Genomic DNA, 22,138 nt, shown 5'->3' with positions numbered 1-22,138 from the left:
ACCCTATGATGGAGTGAAGGTGATTGGTAAAGCAGCTGAAGATGATCGGGCTTAGGACACTACCCTGAGGAACTCTTGCAGAGATATCCTGGAGCTGAGATGATGCTTCTTTCAAGGTGGTAGCAAATTAGGACTCTCCAGCCAGAGCTCATCTGCTCCTTGCATTTCTTTTTTCTCTTGTGTTTATTCTTTTTTTTGTGTGGCGATGCTCTGAACCCCCAGCCTCAGCGTGGACATGGCATAGATTCAGCATAGAATTCCAGCCTCGAGGTGAAGCTTGCATGGTCTGGAGGCCAGGTACTGACAGACTGAGGTGGGAGGATGGGTTATTCTAAACTTCTCTTTCTTTCTCCTAAGAATTTGTACCGCAGAATTAGTACCCAACTACCTTTGTGCCTAAGATGGCACCATAAGTAGCAATATGAATTTTCCACTCTACTCACTGGAGTGTGAGACAATAACGCTAACTCTAACAAATGATGGTCTTTCAACAATTACACCTTTGTGCAGGATAGGACTCCAACTGAAAAGCTTTCTCTCAATTCCATTTCACTCCAGTTTTACTAGCACTTTTGATGCCACACTTAGTCAAGTGTGCCCTTCATGTCCAGCACAGTCACTTACACCCTACTTCTGCAATTCTGCTCTTTTGAGCATGTTCGAACCAAGGCTAAAATGAGGCAGGAACTGTGTGGTCCTCGTAGAACTCAAACTTAGTCACTGAGCAGGTGTTGCTTGATAACATGTTGATAACACCTTCCAACACTTTACTGATGACCAAGAGTAGACCAATAGGGCAGTAATTGGCTGCGTTAGATTTATCTTGCTTTATGTGCAAAGGACATCTCAGGCAGTTTTATACTGTCCATTTCAGGTAGATGTCAGTGTTGTAGCTACAATGGTACAGCTTGGCCAAGGGTGCAAGATTTTCTGGAACAATTCGCTAAGTCTTCACCACTAATGCTAGAATATTGTCAGGACCACATAGACTTTACAGTATTCAGTGTCTTCAGTCATTTCTAGATAAAACATGGAGCTAATTGAATTGTAAGACAGGTACCTGTGGTGCTGGGGACTGCCAAAGGAGGCAGAGATGGATCATCCATTCAGCACTTCTGGGTGAAGACGAATGCAAACCTCTTATTTTGCAGAGATGTGCTGGGCTCCCCCATCGAGGGTGGGGATGTTTGTAGAACCTTCACCTCCTCTGTTAGCAGTTTAATTATTTACCACCATTAATGACTGAAGTGGCAGGATTGTTGAGTTTACAGTCTGAGCTGGTAGTTATGGGATCAATTAGCCCAATCTCATCACTTGCTGCTTACAAATGGTTCTGTATTGTAGCATGTTTTGAGTATGCCTAGTGCAGCTCCTGGTATGCCCTCCTGGACTCTAAGAATCAGATCTGATCTCTTTGGTTGATGGTAATGGTAAAGTGAGGATATGCTGGTGCCATGAGGTTATAGATTGTGAGCAAATCCAATCTACTGTAGCTGATGGCTCACAGCACTTCATGATGTCCAGTTTTGACTTGCTAGGTCTGTTAACAGTCTGGTAGTGCCACACAACACAAGGGAGGGTATCCTCAACGTGGAGTCATGACCTTGTCACCACAGGGACTGTGTGAAGGTCACTTCCACTGATACAGTCATGGACGGAACAACTGCAATAGGTAGACTGATGGGAACGAGGTCAAGAGGATTTTTACCTCAGACCTGCTGCAAACCTAATCCAGCAGCTATGCTCTTTGGGACTCAGCCAACTCAGTAGTGGTGCTCCCAAGTCACTTTTGGTGTTCAAGTCTGAAGTTGCCTACCAAGGGATCATTGTATCCTTTCCATCCCACCCCATCTGCACATCGGAGAGACTATTCCCTCTGTGACTTCTTTGTCTGATCCACGACCCCCACCAGCCCACACCCCACTCCCTGCACCTTCCCTACCAATGCAAGAAATGCAAAGCCTGCGCCCACACCTCCCTCCTCAGCTCCGTCCATGGCCCCAAAGGATCCTTCCACATCCGACAGAAATTTACCTGTACTTCCATACACATCATCTACTATATCCATTGCACTGGGGTGGCACGGTGGCTCAGTGGTTAGCACTGCTGCCTCACAGCACCAGGGTCCCAGGTTCGCTTCCAGCCTCCGGCAACTGTCTGTGTGGAGTTTGCACATTCTCCCAGTGTTTGCATGGGTTTCCTCCAGGTGCTCTGGTTTCCTCCCACAGTCCAAAGATGTGCAGGTCAAGTGAATTGGCCATGCAAAATTGCCCAGAGTGTTAGATGCATTAGTCAGAGGGAAATGGGTCCGGGCAGGTTACTCTTCAGAGGGTCGATGTGGACTGGTTGGGCTGAAGGGCCTGTTTCCACACTGTTGGGAATCTTATCTAACTACACATGTTGTCTCCTCTAAATAGGGGAGACGGGACTCCAACTTGTGGATCGTTTCAGAGAACACCTCTGGGACACCTGAACCAACCAACCCCACTGTCCTGTGGCTAAACATCTTAATTCCCCTCCCACTCCAAAGGATATACAGGTCCTGGGCCTCCTCTATCACCAAAGCCTAACCGCCCAATACTCTTCCGCATTGATCCCATGTGGTTGAATGGTCCCAATGTGGATTTCACTAGGTTTCTTCATTTCTCCGCCCCCTCCCTTATCCCAGTCCCAAGCCTCCAACTCGGCACCGCCCTCTTTACCGGTCCTCCTTCCTTCCCACCTGTCCGCTCCACCCTCCTCTCCGACCTGTCACCTTCACACACCCCCACCTTTACTTATCACATTCCCAGTTACCTGCACCCCAGCCCCACCCCACTCCACTCCACTCCCATTTATCTCTCAGCCACCACTGGCCCACAAGCCTTTCATCAGGAATGAGGCTTATGCCTGAAACATTGATTCGCCTGTTGCTACAATGCTGCCTGACCTGCTGTGCTTTTCCACCATCACGCTCCTGACTCTGATCTCCAGCATCTGCAGTCCTGACTTTCTCCTAGTTGATTGTGTATTGGTATGGTGATTTTTGTAGAATTAACAGGGCCAGGTTTGTGGTTGTCTCCAGTGCATAGGTCAACGTCAGGTGCTCTGTCTAATTTCTTTCCTTTCTTTGAACTTTGCAGAGATTTGAGATTTGATGCACCTGATTGAAATGACTAGAGACCCAAAGGACAATAACCAGTCAACCACATTACACTGGGTCTGAGTCACACGTGGACCAGACTAGATAAGGATAGTAGATTCCCTTGCTTATAAAAGGACATTAGTCAATGAAATGGGTATTTATGACAATTGATAGTGGTTATGTGGTCACATTAGGCTAGCTTTTTAATTCCAGTTCTTTTTTAAAATTCAAGTTTTACCATCTGCCATGGAGAAATTCAAGCCGATATTTCCACAGCATTAACCTCGGTTCTGGAATTTTAGCCCATCGACATTACCTCTATGCCATCTATACCATCTCCCCAAATCTGTTGTGCACTTCAAAACTGAAGTTTCAAAAATATTTCATTGGCCATGAAGCACTGAGGAGTATTTTGGAAATCCCAAAAGTTATCAAAGACACTAACTAAATGCAGGGTTTATTTCTTTCAACGTGAGCTTATTTCATTTTCTCATACTCAAAGGATTGTTTTTCCAGGGTTTTCTTCCACCCAGCCTAACCACTAGTCAAATTATGCACTGAATCACTCCTAATTGCTTTTGATCAGTGTCTTTTATAAATCTATGAAAGCAATCTTGTATAAAGATAGATAAATAAATTACCTATTCAAAGTGGATAAAAAATTGACTTTTAAGAGGAAACTTGCTCTGATTTCAAGTAAATAATATTATTAAATTATCAAGGGACAACTTCCAATGCCATGGAGTTGGAGGTTAATTACTTTGGACAGACACTGCTTTCTCAAACAGGTTTAGGAATGCAAAAATCAAACCAGTTCAGACATAAGCATGTCATGTGTTAAATATGCATACATTAAATAATTTCTAAAAGATAAGATGCAATTCCCAATGGAACAATGCAGTCTCAAATCACAACAATGAATAAGCAGCACTACCTAGAATATGCAACTACTTACCCTCTGTCGATTCTGATTTGGAGCAATTTACCAAAAAAGGAATGATGAGATAATGAATGATGAGACAGTCAAATGCCACTTCAAGCAATCAGAAAGTTGTAAAATGTTGCCACTAAAGGTACTAGGTAATGGTAATGTACAGTACAGCAATAGTTTTACAAAAATGCCATTTTATTTGAAAAACAAAATGGTTCTAACATCCAGGAAATTGTAAGAAGAATAAAGTAAAAATGAAATAAACTAATACTTTTCTTCAGAGTATAAGTGACTTAAAATAATGAGTCATCTTGATATAAATCACCTTGTTTCATGGTACTTAGGGACACCTGCAAAAACAAACTTTCAAAACTTGCTTACTTCTCAAGGAGTATCAGAGCTGTGCTGGGATTCACCCTCAGATACTTGGATGTAGCTTGTCCATAATCAGCTAGATATGTTGACCAGTCCCACACCATAAACAGGTCAAGGAGCTGCAAAAGACAAATAAACACATGGTACTGTTACAAGTGCTGGCATAATTGTGATTTTCTTCTTGAGATTTATTTTTTAAACCAGCACCAAGCTGCAAGGAAAGCAACTCATGGTGAGATAGTAAGGTTGAACTGAAAGCAGGTTACTTCCAGTCTTTTTACACACAATTAGTTGCATCTAACATTAATCCATTGTTAGAAGCTAATTTGAATCAAAATACTGAGCATGCAAAACAAACTTCTCCAAATTCCAAGTACTGTATGTTGCCAAGTCACTTCAAAACAAAGTCAAGACCTCAAATGAACAAACTTTGAACTGGACAAGTGTGAACAGTCTGCTTCAAATGCCCATTTATTTCTTGATGAGCCTAATCCAGATATTGAGCAGGCATTTTTACTTTGGTATTTGGGTTCTAGGAGGGCACTGAACTGGAAACCTAATACCTGTTAGCATCAGACCCACTTTTAACTGCACCTTGTATGCTACTGGCCAATGAAATTTACTTTTCCTGGTCTTGACTTTGGTTCAGCATCATATTTTATCCCTGTGGCTACCTGCCATGATTTTCTGAAAATTTGAGGTGCAAAGTAATGACTCAGTTTTTGTGTCAATATCAGCAGTTCCTTTCAATAGCACCTTAATTCCTGAATTACTTCTGGCAAAAACATTCAGTATTGACTAACATTCGAATGAAGTATTTCAACAATGCTGAATATACAACTCTAATATGAAACCACTTCCTGTTTGACTGCTAAAGTGGGTGTTAAATATTCCTATATTTAAAAATAAAGAGGGCACAGCACTGTACTGGGGTTCTGGGGAATATCACACCATCAACCAATATGAAACCAGTTAGCTGTTCATTCATCACGGCTGTTGTAGGATATCTTTAGGTGACTGTGATAGCTGAGAGACTGAGTTTTGTTACACAGGGCAAAACTGGGTTGAAGACTGGACAGTTCATTGTATGCATGTGGAACAGATGCTCACTTATGTAAACAGTGATGGGTTCATCATCTGGAGTGGAGTCAGAAATAAATTATCCTGAATTTTTTTTTTTTTTACCCTAAACGGTTTTGGTTTCTAACTTTTCACTTCTCCTAGGAGATTATATGCAACCAGATGGATAGGAAGTATCTGTACTGTGATGGGTAAGGGATCAAGGCTGTTTATCAAGCTGATCAACATTCCCTGTCTGCCATGTTTAGATGCACATGTAACAAATTAAGGTTCATTAAAAAAAAGTCAAAGATCATTATAGGCTGAAGAATCCTCCTCTTATATTACATTGTAACATTGAAACTCCAAAGGGAAATGGAATAAGCCTGATGTTCAAGTGGTGGAGTACTTATCCTTCAACTAGAAGGCCTAGAATCCTAATTTGGAGGTGCTTGTCATGTAAAACTTGGTTACAAGGGTCAGTCAAGTGCATTTGTAGCCCAGATTCCAGGTTGAGCAGTGCACATCAGCATGGTCCCCATCTGCTGAGGAGTGAAAGACAAATATATCTAAAATCTCATGAAACACATAGCAACTGACTGACCATAGGTCAAGTTGGTTACAGGTAAGACTGTTGAACTCAACACTGCCACCACTGCAGAAAATCCTGCAGATACAAGGTTGGACTCTTTAGTCATCTAGCCTGTCATCTTCGATTTCCAGTTGTGATTGAGGGCAGATTCCTTTTTTAGGAATATGGATCTGCAAGGTTACACAATAGGTTGCTGCTAAGTTATTGGTGTGGAACGGAGCAAAAAGAAAGGGATGATCACCTTATTGGGATTGTACTACATACCTCCCAACAATCAGCAGGAAATTGAGAAACAAATTTGTAAGGGGATTTGGAAGAATAATAGGGTGGTTATGGTAGGGGATTAACTTTCCAAACATTTTAGGACTGCCATTGTGTTAAGGGTTTAGATGAAGAGGAATTTGTTAAGTGTGTACAAGAAATTTTCTTATTCAGCAAATGGATGAACCTACTAGAGACGGTGCAAAATATGACCTACTCTTGGGAAAGAAGGCAGGGTAAGTGACTGAGGTGTCAGTGGGGAGCACTTTGGGGCCAGCAACCATAATTCTATTAGCTTTTAAATTGCGATGGAAAAAGATATACCTGTTAAAGTTCTAAATTGGAGGAAGGCCAATTTTGGTATTAGGCAATAACTCAAAAATTGATTCGGGGCAGATGTTCACAGGTATAGGGGTGGCTGGAAAATGGGAAAGCTTCAAAAATGAGACAGGAGTCCAGAGACAGTACGTTCCAATTAAGGTGAAAGGCAAGGCTGGTATGTGTAGGGAATGCTGGATGACTAGAGAAATTGAGGTTTTGGTCAAGAAAAATAAGGAAGCATGTGTCAGGAATAAACAGCAGAGATTGAGTGAACCTTTAGAATACAAAGGCAGTAGGAGTATACTTAAAAGGGAAATGAGGGCAGCAAAAAGGGGACATGAGAAAGCTTTGGGCAATAGGGTTAAGGAGAAACCAAAAGGGATTTTATAAATACACTAAAGACAAAAGGGTAACTACGGAGCAAATAAGGTCCCACAAAGATCAGCAAGGCTGAGATGGGGGAAGACACTAAACAAATATTTTGCATCAATGTTTACTGTGAAGGAGGACATGGAAGATATAGAATGTGGGGAATAAATGGCAACATCTTGAAAAATGTCCTTATTACACAGGTGGTAGTTCTGGACGTCTTAAAACGCATAAAAGTGGATAAATCCCGAGGACCTGATCAGGTGTACCCTAAAACTCTGTGGGAAGCTAGGGAAGTGATTGCAGGTAGATAGGAGAGTGAAGGCGGCAATTGGTATGTTTTCCTGGAGAGCAGTGAGTATAGAAGTTGGGAGGTTATGTTGCGGCTGTACAGGACATTAATTAGGGCACTTTTGGAAAAGTGTGCGCAATTCTGGTCTCCCTCCTATGAAGGAGGATGTTGTGAAACTTGAAAGGGTTCAGGAAAGATTTACAAGGATGTTGCGAGGGTTGTAGGATTGGAGCTATAGGGAGAGGCTGAAAAAGCTAGGGCTCTTTTCCTTGGAGTGTTGGAGGCTGAGGGGTGACCTTATAGAGGTTTATAAAATCATGAGGATTATGGACAAGGTAAATAGACAAGGCCTTTTTTCTGGGGTGGAAGAGTCTAAATCTAGAGGGCATAGATTTAAGGTGAAAGGGAATGATTTAAAAAGGGACCTAAGGGGCAACGTTTTCATGCAGAGGATGGTGCGCATACGGAATGAGCTGCCAGAGGAAGTGGAGGTAGCTAGTACAATTACAACATTTACAAGACATCTTGATGGGTATATGATGGGCCAAATGCTGGCAAATGGGACAGATTAGGTTTGGATATCTGGCCGACATTGACGAGTTGGACTGAATGGTCCGTTTCTGTGGTGCACATCTCTGTGACTCTAAGACTCCAAATGGAATTAGAGTGAATGGCTAGTTTAATCAGCTGGTGCAGAGGGCTGGATGGCCTTTATTCCTCTACTGTAACTTTATGACCACGAATGACAAGGAATGCTGTATGTTCTATCAAATTCATACTAGTTTTAGATAAAAACTGCTTATGCTTGGGGTTTTGAGAGAAAAAAAAAACTTTAACCATGTTGTACAAAACAACATGAAATGTCACGCCAGCACATCAAGGATTTCAGTGTGCTGATTGTGGGAGACAATGATAAGACAAGACAGTAGACTTGACATGCTGGAATGGTAATATGATTCAAAATATTACCCATCACCATCATCTACAAAGGCTGGCTGGCCAGTTGAATTCGCAGTCTTACAGTAGTTACTATGTCCTACAAATACATTCCAGCACAATACAAAAATCGTTGTGCAAATTACAAGTGAAAGCCTCAGGTCATTTACGTTTTTTTAGGGCTTCATGCACCAATGCACTAAAATTCAGATAACTGCACACACACTGAAAGAGGCTGGTCTGCAGAATGTGTCATCGGTCTTTCACTATACATGTGCTCCTTCAGAGCTCATCTAGGTAATTACAGGTCAGTCATCTTAACATCTGTGGTGGGGAACTCCTGACCTTTAACTAAAGATTAAATTATCATGTATCTACGTAGAAAAACAGCTAAAAAGAAGCCATCATAGAATTCAAAAGGAAATATTGTACATGACAGATCTCCTTTGAGGATGTAACGGATATGAAGATAGGGGAAAAACCAGGAACCTACAGAAATGTTAGGCAACTGAAAGTATCAGTCAGTGCAGATCAGACCAAGAGGTGTGAAATAGGATGGGAATAGAATGCTGGGATTAGGAATTGGTTAGAATGCAGGAAAGAGAGAGCAGGAATTAAAGGAAGTTTTCCCTAGAATAGTTGGGTGATAGTTGATTCCTACAAAGGTTAAATTTTATGGCAAATTTAATGTGGCAATGATTTAGATAGGGAAGAGAGAGAAAATCTGATAACCAAAGTAAGAGGCATAGTTAATTCTTTTGAAGACCAACAGGAGCTGTGAGGGAATGGATGGCAAGAGGACACCAAAGGAATTAACCCTAGGTTATAGAGTCAGAGAGTCAGAGATGTACAGCATGGAAACAGACCCTTCGGTTCAATCTGTCCATGCTGACCAGATATCCTAACCCAATCTAGTACCACCTGCCAGCACCCGGCCCGTGTCCCTCTAAACCCCACCTATTCATATACCCATCCAAATGCCTCTTAAGTGTTGCAATTGTACCAGCCTCCACCACATCCTCTGGCAGCTCATTCCATACACGTACCACCCTCTGCGTGAAAAAGTTGCTTCTTAGGTCTCTTTTATCTTTCCCCTCTCACCCTAAACCTATGCCCTCTAGTTCTGGACTCTCCCACCCCAGGGAAAAGACTTTGCCTATTTACCCTATCCATGCCCCTCAATTTTGTAAACCTCTATTAGGTCACCCCTCAGCCTCCGACACTCCAGGGAAAACAGCCCCAGCCTGTTCAGCCTTTCCCTGTAGTTCAGATCCTCCAACCCTGGCAACATCCTTGTAAATCTTTTCTAAACCCTTTCAAGTTTCACAACATCCTTCCGATATGAAGGAGACCAAACTTGCATGCAATATTCCTACAGTGGCCTAACCAATGTCCTGTACAGCCGCAACATGACCTCCCAACTCCTGTACTCAATGCTCTGACCAATAAAGGAAAGCATACCAAATGCCTTCTTCACTATCCTATCTAGCTGCGACTCCACTTTCAAGGAGCTATGAACCTGCATTCCAAGGTCTCTTTGTTCAGCAACACTCCCTAGGACCTCACCATTAAGTGTATAAGTCATGCTAAGATTTGCTTTCCCAAAATGCAGCACCTTTCATTTATCTGAATTAAACTCCATCTGCCACTTCTCAGCCCATTGGCCCATCTGGTCTAGATCCTGTTGTAATCAGAGGTAACCCTCTTCACTGTTGACTACACCTTCAATTTTGGGGTCATCTGTAAACTTACTAACTGTACCTCTTATGCTCGCATCCAAATCATTTATGTAAATGATAAAAAGTACTGGACCCAGCACTGATGCTTGAGGCACTCCACTGGTCATGGGCCTCCAGTCTGAAAAACAACCCTCCACCACTATCCTCTTTCTTCTACCTTTGAGCCAGTTCTGTATCCAAATGGCTAGCTCTCCATGTATTCCATGAGATCTAACCTTGCTAATTAGTCTCCCATGGGGAATCTTGTCGAACACCTTACTGAAGTCCATATAGATCACATCTACTGCTCTGCCCTCGTCATTATCCACTTTTAACCGTTTCAAGACAACCAGCACTTCCTCCTCTGTAATCTGGACATTTTGCAAGATGTCACCATCCATTTCCCTACAGCCTATATCTTCCATATCCTTTTCCACAGTAAATACTGATGCAAAATACTCATTTAGTATCTCCCCCATTTTCTGTGGCTCCACACAAAGGCTGCCTTGCTGATCTCTGAGGGGCCCTATTCTCTCTCTAGTTACCCTTTTGACCTTAATATATTTGTAAAACCCTTTGGATTTTCCTTATTTCTATTTGCCAAAGCTATCTCATGTCCCCCTTTTGCCCTCCTGATTTCCCTCTACTCTAAGGATTCACCCGATCTATCCTGTCTATACCTGATATATGCTTCCTTCTTTTTCTTAACCAAACCCTCAATTTCTTTCGTCATCCAGCATTCCCTATACCTACCAGCCTTCCCTTTCACCCAGACAGGAATATACTTTCTCTGGATTCTTGTTATCTTATTTCTGAAGGCTTCCCATTTCCCAGCCGTCCCTTTACCTGCAAACATCTGCCTCTAATCAGCATTCGAAAGTTCTTGCCTAATACCGTCAAAATTGGCCTTTCTCCAGTTTAGAACTTCAACTTTTAGATCTGGTCTATCCTTTTTCATCACAATTTTAAAACGAATAGAATTATGGTTGCTGGCCCCAAAGTGCTCCCCCACTGACACCTCAGTCACCTGCCCTATTTCCCAAGAGTAGGTCAAATTTTGCACCTTCTCTAGTAGGTACATCCACAATCTGAATCAGAAAATTGTCTTGTACACACTTAAGAAATTCCTCTCCATCTAAACCTTTAACACTGTGGCAGTCCCAATCGATGCTTGGAAAGTTAAAATCCCCTACCATAACCACCCTATTATTCTTACAGATAGCTGAGATCTCCTTACAAGTTTGTTTCTCAATTTCCCTCTGACTATTGGGGGGGGGGGGTCTATAATACAATCCCAATAAGGTGATCATCCCTTTCTTATTTCTCAATTCCACCCAAATAACTTCCCTGGATGTATTTCCGGGAATATCCTCCCTCAGCACAGCTGTAATGCTATCCCTTATCAAAAAGGCCACTCCCCCTCCTCTTTTGCCTCCATTTCTATCCTTCCTGTAGCATTTGTATCCTGGAACATTAAGCTGCCAGTCCTGCCCATCCCTGAGCCATGTTTCCGTAATTGCTATGATATCCCAGTCCCATGTTCCTAACCATGCCCTGAATTCATCTGCCTTCCCTGTTAGGCCCCTTGCATTGAAATAAATGCAGTTAATTTATTAGTCCTACCTTGTCCCTGCCTGCCCTGACTGTTTGACTCACTTCTGTTCTCAGCTGTACCCGTCTCAGATCGATCTCTTTCCTCACTATCTCCCTGGATCCCACTCCCCCCACCTAACTAGTTTAAATCCTCCCAAGCAGTTCTAGCAAATTTCCCTGCCAGTATATTAATCCCCTTCCAATTTAGGTGCTAACTGTTCTTCTTGTACAGGTCACTTCTACCCCAAAAGAGATTCCAATGATCCAAAAATGTAAATCCTTCTCCCAGCTCCTCAGCCATGCATTCATCTGCTCTATCCTCCTATTCCTGCCCTCACTAGCTCGCAGCACTGGGAGTAATCCAGATATTACTACCCTTGAGGACCTCCTTTTTTAAATTTCTGCTTAACTCTCTGTAATCTCCCTTTAGAGTCTCCAACCTTTTCCCTTCCAATGTCATTGGTTCCAATGTGGACAATGACCTCTTGCTGGCCCTTCTCCCTCGTGAGAAAGTTCTGCATCCTCTCGGAGACATCCTTGATCCTGGCACCAGGGAAACAACACACCATTCTGCTTTTTCTCTGCTGGCCACAGAAACGTCTGTCTGTACCTTGGACTACAGAATCCCCTAACACAATTGATCTCTTGGAAGCTGACATACCCCTTGTTACATTACAGCCAGCCTCAATACCAGATACTTGGCTGTTTGTGCTACGTTCCCCTGAGAACGCATCACCCCTACATTTTCCAAAACAGCATGCCTGTTAGAAATAGGTATATCCACAAAAGACTCCTACCCTAGGTGCCGACCTCTCTCACCCTTCCTGGAGTTAACCCATCTATGTGACTGTATCTGAGACTTTCCCCCCTTCCTACAACTGCCATCCATCACATACTGTAGCTATTGCAAATTCCTCATCGCTTCTATCTGTCTCTCTAACCGATCCACTCAATCTGATAAGATTCGCATCCAACAGCATTTATGGCAGATATAATCCGCAGTAACCCTTAAACTCTCTTTAAACTCTCACATCTGACAAGTAGTACATATCACTGCAAAGGAGAAAGTGAGGTCTGCAGATGCTGGAGATCGGAGCTGGAAATGTGTTGCTGGAAAAGCGCAGCAGGTCAGGCAGCATCCAGGGAACAGGAGAATCGACGTTTCGGGCATAAGCCCTTCTTCAGGTTCCTGAAGAAGGGCTTATGCCCGAAACGTCGATTCTCCTGTTCCCTGGATGCTGCCTGACCTGCTGCGCTTTTCCAGCAACACATTTCCATATCACTGCAAAGGCCATTTTTGCTCCTTCACAATCTACAGACCCAGAAAATAACACCGTCTTATTCCTCTACAAACACTGCCCCAGGTTAAATTAATAACTATGGCTTATATTTTAAGTTTAATCAAGAAACTTATCTCCAAAAACATAATCAAGAAAGAGTCCACTATACTCACTACTGCAGCGTCTCTCTTGGACAGACTTAAAACAACAATTAACTTATCTGATTCTGTGCTGTGAACTTCGCTCAACAGTTCCTCCAAGATCAGTTGTGAATTTCACTGTTTGTTAATTTTCCCAGATGCACTCCGATGTCCAGTGATACACGAATTCAAACAGCAAAGGCGGTAACTGTGCAGGTTCTCTGTCTACTGCACTGTCTTCACCACGTGCTTCCTTTGTCTGCTCTTCTCCCTTTTAAACCGCTGTTGTTTTGACTTTTTTTTCCAAAGTTCCAAAACAATGCAACAGCATATAGGTTGATGATTTTTAAAAAAAGTAGAAAAATGGCAATAGGAGGGGTAAACAGGACTAAAACCTTACAGAATAAAAGCCATTATGAACATATTTGAAAATTTGATAAAAGGTTCAGTGAGAAAAGCATTTGAAATATAGAAACAAAAGCAGAAGCCGTTGGAAAACTTCAGCAAAAATTCAGGGCTGTATTCGTGGAGAGAAAACAGAGTCAATGTTTTGCTTTTAGCCACCTGTCTGCTCTGCTTTTTCTCCACAGATGCTGCCAGACCTGCTGAGATTTTCCAGTAATTTGTTTTTGTTTCCGATTTCCAGCATGCATAGTTCTTTGATTTTTTTTTGTCCAATGAAATATAGAAGTTGCTCATTTATTTCTTTGAGCTTAAATCACTTCAAAACAGAAAATAAGTCATCTGTATATATGAAAGAAAACTGAAATTTGAGCAATAATGATGCTTTCTTTTATAAATTGGCAATTCTAAAACCTAAAGCAGTCTAGTTTTCCTGGTCTACCAGCTCAACCTCTTTCTCAACTACTTTAAGGAATGGAGTCCTAGAATTGCACAATTCTCAGACATGGCAGTAAAATGATGAAGCACCTTGGTGTAATAAACAGCTTCTTTGGGCAAGACAGGAAAAGATTTGGCCTTTGGCACTTATTAAACAATTAAAGAAAGGTACTGACAATAGTTACATAGAGTACCAAACATCCATGACGATCCTCTCCTCCAAATGGAAACAGGCTATATGGTGTGTTATGTTCTCTCAACATTTTTGTTGTTAGGAGGGGGGAGGGGACGGAAGGAGATGAGGAATGAAACAAAAAGTCAGGGATTAAAGTATAGCCTCTAAAATGGAAAACATATTTTAAAACTATTGTTTTGTATATTCTGCTGAATTGAGAATGTCAAGTCAATGAATTCATGAGTTAACTATTGTCTTCTGACAAAAACTACCCTTTCAAAAAATTTCTACTACTTGTGCCTCATTTTCCATTTCTATTGGCACACTATGTTGCTACTAAACCATAAATCACATATTCACACTTGTTAAAGAGTCGAGAATCAAAACAAATTCAAATACAATCAACAGTACGTACAAATATAGAACAGGCCATTTCAAATTCCAAGTAAATTAAATGTTTGCATTTTCTTGCATTTCTTAGGACATTATGTCCATAAACAGTTTAGCATAAATTAACTGCAATAAATTTTGCTATAATCACAAACCTGCAATTAATGCAATTGATCAAAGCTTGCAAAAGCAATAATACTATAATTTGCAATATATTTTAATATACTTTACAAACACTTTCAGTAACAGTACAGCAAAAATTTCACAACATTTAAATTCAGGGATAAATGCCAAAAATAGGACACCAAGTATTTAAGCAGTATTGCCGCCAGAATTTATTAAAGCACAATATTGATCATGGGAAATCTTTGAACTAGATTTTTTGAACTCAAACATACTCTAGTGTTTAATTAGGGTTTTGGATTTTCTAAATTGGGATTGTATCCACAGAATATTTTTAACTGTAATACACAGCATGAAGAACAGGTGATCATTGGTTCATCTTTAATGGAAGGAACAATTCAAGCATAAGAGCATCATATAACAAAATCTTTTGGAATAAATGTACAGGTGCAATTGCTTTCTACAGCTATAACTAATTGGTGTCACTGCACTAAATAATTCTATTAGTAATAGACTTCAAAATCAGTACTTATAAATTCAGTTGTGCAAATATATAGTATATAGCAGATTTTAAAAATTCATAATTCATTATGTTGCTGAAAACAGTGTACAAGAAAATTGTGATACTGTGTCAGCCAAGTCAGAGAAAACGTTCCATAAAATTACATGAGAGTATACACAGAGGATGACTGGAATAAATTAAAGAGGATTCACTTTATAATTGATTATTTCAAATAAAACTAACTGGCTAAACTGGATGCATTTCTCATGAGTTTAAAAGTCATTCTTGCTTTAAGAAATTTAATTACAGTATTTAATGGAATTTTTAATGATAATCAGTAACAAACAAGAACAGTTATGGTTTGGGAAAAAGTATTTTCTAAGTTAAAGACATTCTTGGTCTTTTGATAGCAGTATGAACATGGAGAGAAAGAGTACTTTGATTGTAAATCAACAACATCGTGACCTTTGGGACTTCCTAAAATAGTTGGTTTTAATCCCTAAAATGGTTTATTGGATTCCAAAAATTGCTTTAACAACAGTAACGTACTAAGATTTGTTGAGTTTTAGTTTGGATCACTAGGTGGGGCACTTTGGAGGCATGGAGTAGGAAAAAACTCATTATTCATTAGTCTGAAATAAACAATTTCCATCGATTGAGCAGGAGTGTAAATATTTGGAGAGAAGTATATGGCCTAAAGCTCTCAACCTTTAAGACTAAACACAAAAGCATAACGTCAGCTTTGTAACTGCCCACATTTCTAAAATATATTTTATAGTGACTGTGAAACTTCATGAAATGGATATTGAAACTATCACAAAAACTTTTTACTTACAACACCGAAGAAATATCCTCAAACCTCATGCATCAATACATGAGAGATGAAAAAAATCTGACAAAACATGTATCTTGGTTGGCACAGAATGATCACAGAACAGTATAATAATAAGAACAACAGAAACAGGAACTGAATTTTCAAACAGCAGTAGAGGTAGGACAAGGTGGATAGACCTAAAATTTCATGTCGTGCAATTTGCATCCCTGTTCCTGTCTTTGATCATTTTTACAAACTTGCTACTTGGGATATGGTTAGCCAATTAAATATGCTAAACTTTTCGGTTCTCATGTGAACACCTGCCCAGACATCAAAGCTGAAATAAGGTGGAGAGATAGAGCTGGCCTCCTGGCAGTGAACCAGAATGGAGTTGGGCCAACTCCATAATTCAAGATAAGCCAACATCTTCCTCCAGAGAGCTCTCACCATATTGACGCACCTTCAGTCCAGAGATGTTGGGGCTGCCAATTGTCCATTGTTGGTGAGCCACCAATTGGTCTTCTAGCCTTGACAGTCCATCCATAATCAAAGATGGTGCTGAAGACACTGATGATAAGTTTGCCACTACTGAGGGGTGCAATGGCACAGAAATTTCCAATGAGCTCATCTACATTGAAAATCAAAGAGTGTACTGCGCCTGAATGGGGCCACATTGGTGGCTTATAATAGAAGCTGTTCTTCAAGCAAGAATTAGTTTGAAAACTTTGCCAATTGCTGTGGTTCTGTTCGCCGAGCTGGAAGTTTTTGTTGCAAATGTTTCGTCCCCTGGCTAGGCGACATCATCAGTGCTTGGGAGCCTCCTGCGAAGCGCTTCTTTGATGTTTCCTCCGGTGTTTATAGTGGTCTGTCCCTGCCGCTTCCGGTTGTCAGTTTCAGCTGTCCGCTGTAGTGGTTGGTATATTGGGTCCAGGTCGATGTGTTTGTTGATGGAGTTTGTGGATGAATGCCATGAATCTAGGAATTCCCTGGCTGTACTCTGTCTGGCTTGCCCTATGATAGTAGTGTTGTCCCAGTCGAATTCATGTTGCTTGTTGTCTGCGTGTGTGGCTACTAAGGATAGCTGGTCGTGTCGTTTCGTGACTAGTTGATGTTCATGTATGCGGATTGTTAGCTGTCTTCCTGTTTGTCCTATATAGTGTTTTGTGCAGTCCTTGCATGGTATTTTGTACACTACATTAGTTTTGCTCATGTTGGGTATCGGGTCCTTCGTTCTGGTGAGTTGTTGTCTGAGCGTGGCTGTTGGTTTGTGTGCTGTTATGAGTCCTAGGGGTCGCAGTAGTCTGGCTGTCAGTTCTGAGATGCTCCTGATGTATGGTAGTGTGGCTAGTCCTTTTGGTTGTGGTATGTCCTCATTCCGTGGTCTTTCTCTTAGGCATCTGTTGATGAAGTTGCGCGGGTATCCGTTTTTGGCGAATACCTTGTATAGGTGTTCCTCCTCTTCTTTTTGTAGTTCTGGTGTACTGCAGTGTGTTGTGGCCCTTTTGAATAGTGTCCTGATGCAGCTTTGTTTGTGTGTGTTGGGGTGGTTACTTTCATAGTTTAGGACTTGGTCTGTGTGTGTGGCTTTCCTGTATACCCTTGTAGTGAATTCTCCGTTCGGTGTTCTCTGTACCATCACGTCTAAGAATGGGAGTTGGCTATCCTTTTCTTCTCTCGTGAATCGGATTCCTGTGAGTGTGGCGTTGATGATCCGGTGTGTTTTTTCTATTTCCGTGTTTTTAATGATTACAAACATGTCATCGACATATCTGACCCAGAGTTTGGGTTGAATTTATGGTAGGACTGTTTGTTCTAACCTTTGCATAACTGCCTCTGCTGAGTCCTGAGATTGGTGATCCCATGGGTGTTCCGTTGATTTGTTCGTATATCTGGTTGTTGAATGTGAAGTGTGTTGTGAGGCACAAGTCCAGTAGTTTAAGTATGCCGTCTTTGTTGATAGGTTCAGTGTCCTGTTTTCTGTTCTGTATGTCCAGTAGGTTGGCTATTGTTTCTCTGGCTAAGGTTTTGTCAATCGAAGTGAACAGTGCCATCACGTCGAATGATATCATGGTTTCTTCTTTGTCTATGTGTATGTTTCTGATGATGTCCAAGAATTCCTGTGTTGATTGTATAGAGTGTTTGGATCCACTGACCAGGTGTTTCAGTTTCTGTTGTAGTTCTTTGGCCAGTTTGTATGATGGTGTCCCTGGTAGTGATACTATGGGTCTGAGTGGGATGTCTGGTTTGTGTACTTTAGGTAATCCATAGAATCTGGGGGCGTTGTTGCTTTCCGGTTTCATTCTTTGTAGGTCAGCTCTGGTTATCTGTCCGTTTTTTTGTAGATTCCTTAGTGTGTTATTTATCCTATTGGTGAGTTGTGGTGTGGGGTCAAATTCCTTCATTTGGTAGGTGTTGATATCTGCACCGGATCATCAACGCCACACTCACAGGAATCCGATTCACGAGAGAAGAAGAAAAGGATAGCCAATTCCCATTCCTAGACGTGATGGTACAGAGAACACCGAACGGAGAATTCACTACAAGGGTATACAGGAAAGCCACACATACAGACCAAGTCCTAAACTATGAAAGTAACCACCCCAACACACACAAACAAAGCTGCATTAGGACACTATTCAAAAGGGCCACAACACACTGCAGTACACCAGAACTGCAAAAAGAAGAGGAGGAACATCTATACAAGGTACTCGCCAAAAACGGATACCCGCTCAACTTCATCAACAGATGCCTAAGAGAAAGACCACGGAACGAGGACATACCACAACCAAAAGGACTAGCCACACTACCATACATCAGGAGCATCTCAGAACTGACAGCCAGACTACTGCGACCCCTAGAACTCATAACGGCACACAAACCAACAGCCACGCTCAGACAACTCACCAGAACGAAGGACCCGATACCCAACATGAGCAAAACTAATGTAGTGTACAAAATACCATGCAAGGACTGCACAAAACACTATAGGACAAACAGGAAGACAGCTAACAACCGCATACATGAACATCAACTAGCCACGAAACGACACGACCAGCTATCCTTAGTAGCCACGCACGCAGACAACAAGCAACATGAATTCGACTGGGACAACACTACTATCATAGGGCAAGCCAGACAGAGAACAGCCAGGGAATTCCTAGAGGCATGGCATTCATCCACAAACTCCATCAACAAACACATCGATCTGGACCCAATATACCAACCACTACAGCGGACAGCTGAAACTGACAACCGGAAGCGGCAGGGACAGACCACTATAAACACCGGAGGAAACATCAAAGAAGCGCTTCGCAGGAGGCTCCCAAGCACTGATGATGTCACCTATCCAGGGGACGAAACGTTTGCAACAAAAACTTCCAGCTCGGCGAACAGAACCACAAGCACCCGAGCTACAAGTCTTCGCACAAACTTTGCCAATTGCCCTCAATTTGCACAGACCCCTCCTACAAAGAGTCATGGCTGACAATAACTAATTTAAACTAAAGGGTAAGCTTTGCCAAATAATTATAGTCCATTAACAAACAAATGGCTGCAACTTGTGAAATTTTAACAAAGCAAAAACATTCTTCCACCATCACAATTATCATCCTGGCTGCAGTCACTGCACTCCTTAGTCCCTCCATTAACTGCTGTCTCTGATGTTGGCAGTGGGACTGAAGAGTGCAGGTGTCTGAGACAGGACAGAGGTTGGCTAAAGGCCCAATAAAGACTGGACCAATCATCTGAAAGGACTGAATTGGTTCCTCCCCCTTTTTAAGCAACAGCACATTATTAGAAGCATCTTGCCTGTTAGCTAGTGAGGAGAATATTATAGTGGGCAAATTACCAGAAAGGTTTGAGAGACAGTATGAAGTGATTCATGCATAGATTTTTAAAGAACAAAGACTACAAAGATTTTTTTTTAAAAAGAGAAACTCATGTCTGTAATTTAAAACTTTGAGGAGATAATACGGAGATCAATTTGAATTTAATTTAAATGATTTCAGCAAGGTTTCCGAAACAGTTTAACATGGCAGTTCGGCCAGATTAATAAAAGCCCATGGGATCCATTGGAAACTGAGAAGTTAAATACACAACAGGTGCTAACAGGAAGCAAATGGTAATTAATGATTAATTGATATTTTTGTAACTGGAAGATAATTTCTAGTTGGGTCTGCAGGGCTCAGTACTAGCTCTCAATTGCTGGCACATAAGAATGATTTAAATTTTAGATTTAAATCTCGGGAGAGTAGAAGAGATCTCCAAAGTTGAATTTCCAAAGATTGGGTAATTTTTGCTCTGTGGCATGATTGAATAGGATAGAATTATTTTCTTTGTAACAGAAGCTGAGGAAGATTTAATTATGAGGGGCCTAGATAGAATTGATAAAGAGGATCCATTTCCTTAGCATAATGATCAACAACCAGGTGGCACTGATTTAAAGTGGTAGAAGAATTAGACTGGAGTTCAGGAAGGAACAGAGTCAGAAACCCTCAACACAATTAAAGTAAATAATTGGAGATACACTTAAAAGGTAATCAACCAAAACTGCAAAGTGGAATTCAGATAGATAACTTTCTTTTTGACCAGCGTGGGGAGAACAGGTCAAGTGATCTGCGTGTCATACATCTTTGATGTTTTTCTACAAAAAAAGTTGGTGCCTGGTCTTCCTCCACATTGTGACCAGGACTGGTGGAACCTCTGAATAATGAACATACTGCACACTGGAGAAAATAATGCTTCACTACAATGCAGAGAATTACTGCAACCGGAGAGCTGACTGTTCAGAAACGGTTGGAAAAAAACCAACATAACATGTGTGAAACAAACACTAAAATCAGTTGGGATCATAGTCTGAGCCTATACTAAAAATTCTATGCATTTCCAGATGTGTAACTTGAAGCTCAAAAGATTTTAAAGGAATCAATTTCAAGACGATATTTCCCTCTGACAGAGCTCTCAATGCAAGCAAATGTATCAGAATGCCCTACTTGAATTCCTTTTCATATTTCAATCAGAGATTTGTTTAAAAAAAGCTTAGTGGACACTATATAATCTAAACCAAGTTGTATATTAGAGCTTTGGCCACGTCAATAATTGTTTTAATATAATCTTTTATTTTGTACTAAAATAAATGTCAATTAACACATACATAATTCGGAATCTTTATTTTTGCTAAGCAGTATTTCAGAAGCAAGTACTTTTGAATCACATCATGAGAAAGAGCATGAACAGGGACAGTTGTCGAATTACTTTACAGCAAAAGGCATGATAGGCCTGATCATATCGTTGAGATATTCACATGTACATTTTCCAACAAGGGGAACCAGGTATTAAGCAAGAATGGAAAGCCAGGTTGCTATTTTCCTCTTCTGCACAAGATAGTCAGACTCAACTACAACAATTATACTGACATCAGTTAATTCAGTACAGACCAGCAATTAAAACTTCATGATCTAAATGGCATGGTAACATGTTGGGGGAAGTCCAAACCAATCATGGGGAGGCTTAGATGTAGAATTGCAGATAACTACAAAAACTTAACATTATGCTTATTTCTATAGCTTGGGGTTATTAATGAAAAACTGCTTGGATACAAATTTATTTGCCCATTTGTAATTATTTAAACATAACATGTAAAGGTACAAAGCTGCCTCAAAGAAACAAGCTGTTGCCACCAACTTATCACATCAAGCAGTAACATTCCTGCAATGATCTAGATCCTGTTTCCAGTAACTCAGGCATAAATGCTTTCTAACAGCGTATGAAAACAATATGACATTTAGCAGCTATATCACATTTTTCAATTACAATATAGTAGTCGTCTGAATTAAGGAGTCAATTACAAGACTGAGTGAAAAAAAGAGAGGAATTTCATTACTTTCTAAACCAAAGAAAAATAAAATATCTTCCCTGGAACGGAAGATGAGGGGTGACCTTATAGAGGTTTATAACATCAGAGGGGCATAGATAGGATAAATAGACAAGGTATTTTCCCTAGGGTGGGGAAGTCCAGAATTAGAGGGCATTGGTTTAGGGCAAGGGGGGAAAAAGATTTAAAAAACGAACCCAACAGGCAACGTTTTCACACATATGGTGGCGTATGTATGGAATGTGCTGCCAGAGGAAGTGGTGGAGACTGGCACAATTACAACATTTAAAAGGCATTTAGATGGATATATGAATAGGAAGGGTTTAGAGGGATATGGGCCAAGTGTTGGCAAATGGACTAGATTCATTTAGGATATCTGGCTGGCATGGACAAGTTAGACCGAATGGCTTGTTTCGTGCTGTACGTCACTA

General features: G+C 41.1%; 1 protein-coding gene across 5 annotated transcripts in view; it reads right to left on the bottom strand.

Moving 5' to 3' along the window:
- Positions 1-22,138, bottom strand: part of exoc6 (exocyst complex component 6) — a 204,938-nt gene that overhangs the window by 16,655 nt on the left and 166,145 nt on the right. For all 5 annotated transcript variants that reach the window (XM_087999000.1, XM_043712483.2, XM_043712488.2 and 2 more), the window contains one exon: positions 4,437-4,549. In XM_087999000.1, coding sequence (XP_087855126.1) covers positions 4,437-4,549 — 113 coding nt within the window. The remainder of the gene's footprint in view (positions 1-4,436; positions 4,550-22,138) is intronic.

Source organism: Chiloscyllium plagiosum, unplaced genomic scaffold (genome assembly GCF_037043375.1).
Source record: "Chiloscyllium plagiosum isolate Xiang-an unplaced genomic scaffold, Cpla_swu_hap1 HiC_scaffold_22, whole genome shotgun sequence".
Lineage (NCBI taxonomy): Eukaryota > Metazoa > Chordata > Chondrichthyes > Orectolobiformes > Hemiscylliidae > Chiloscyllium > Chiloscyllium plagiosum.
The sequence above is the reverse complement of the archived record's forward strand: the minus strand, read 5'-3'. Positions and strand labels throughout refer to the sequence as shown.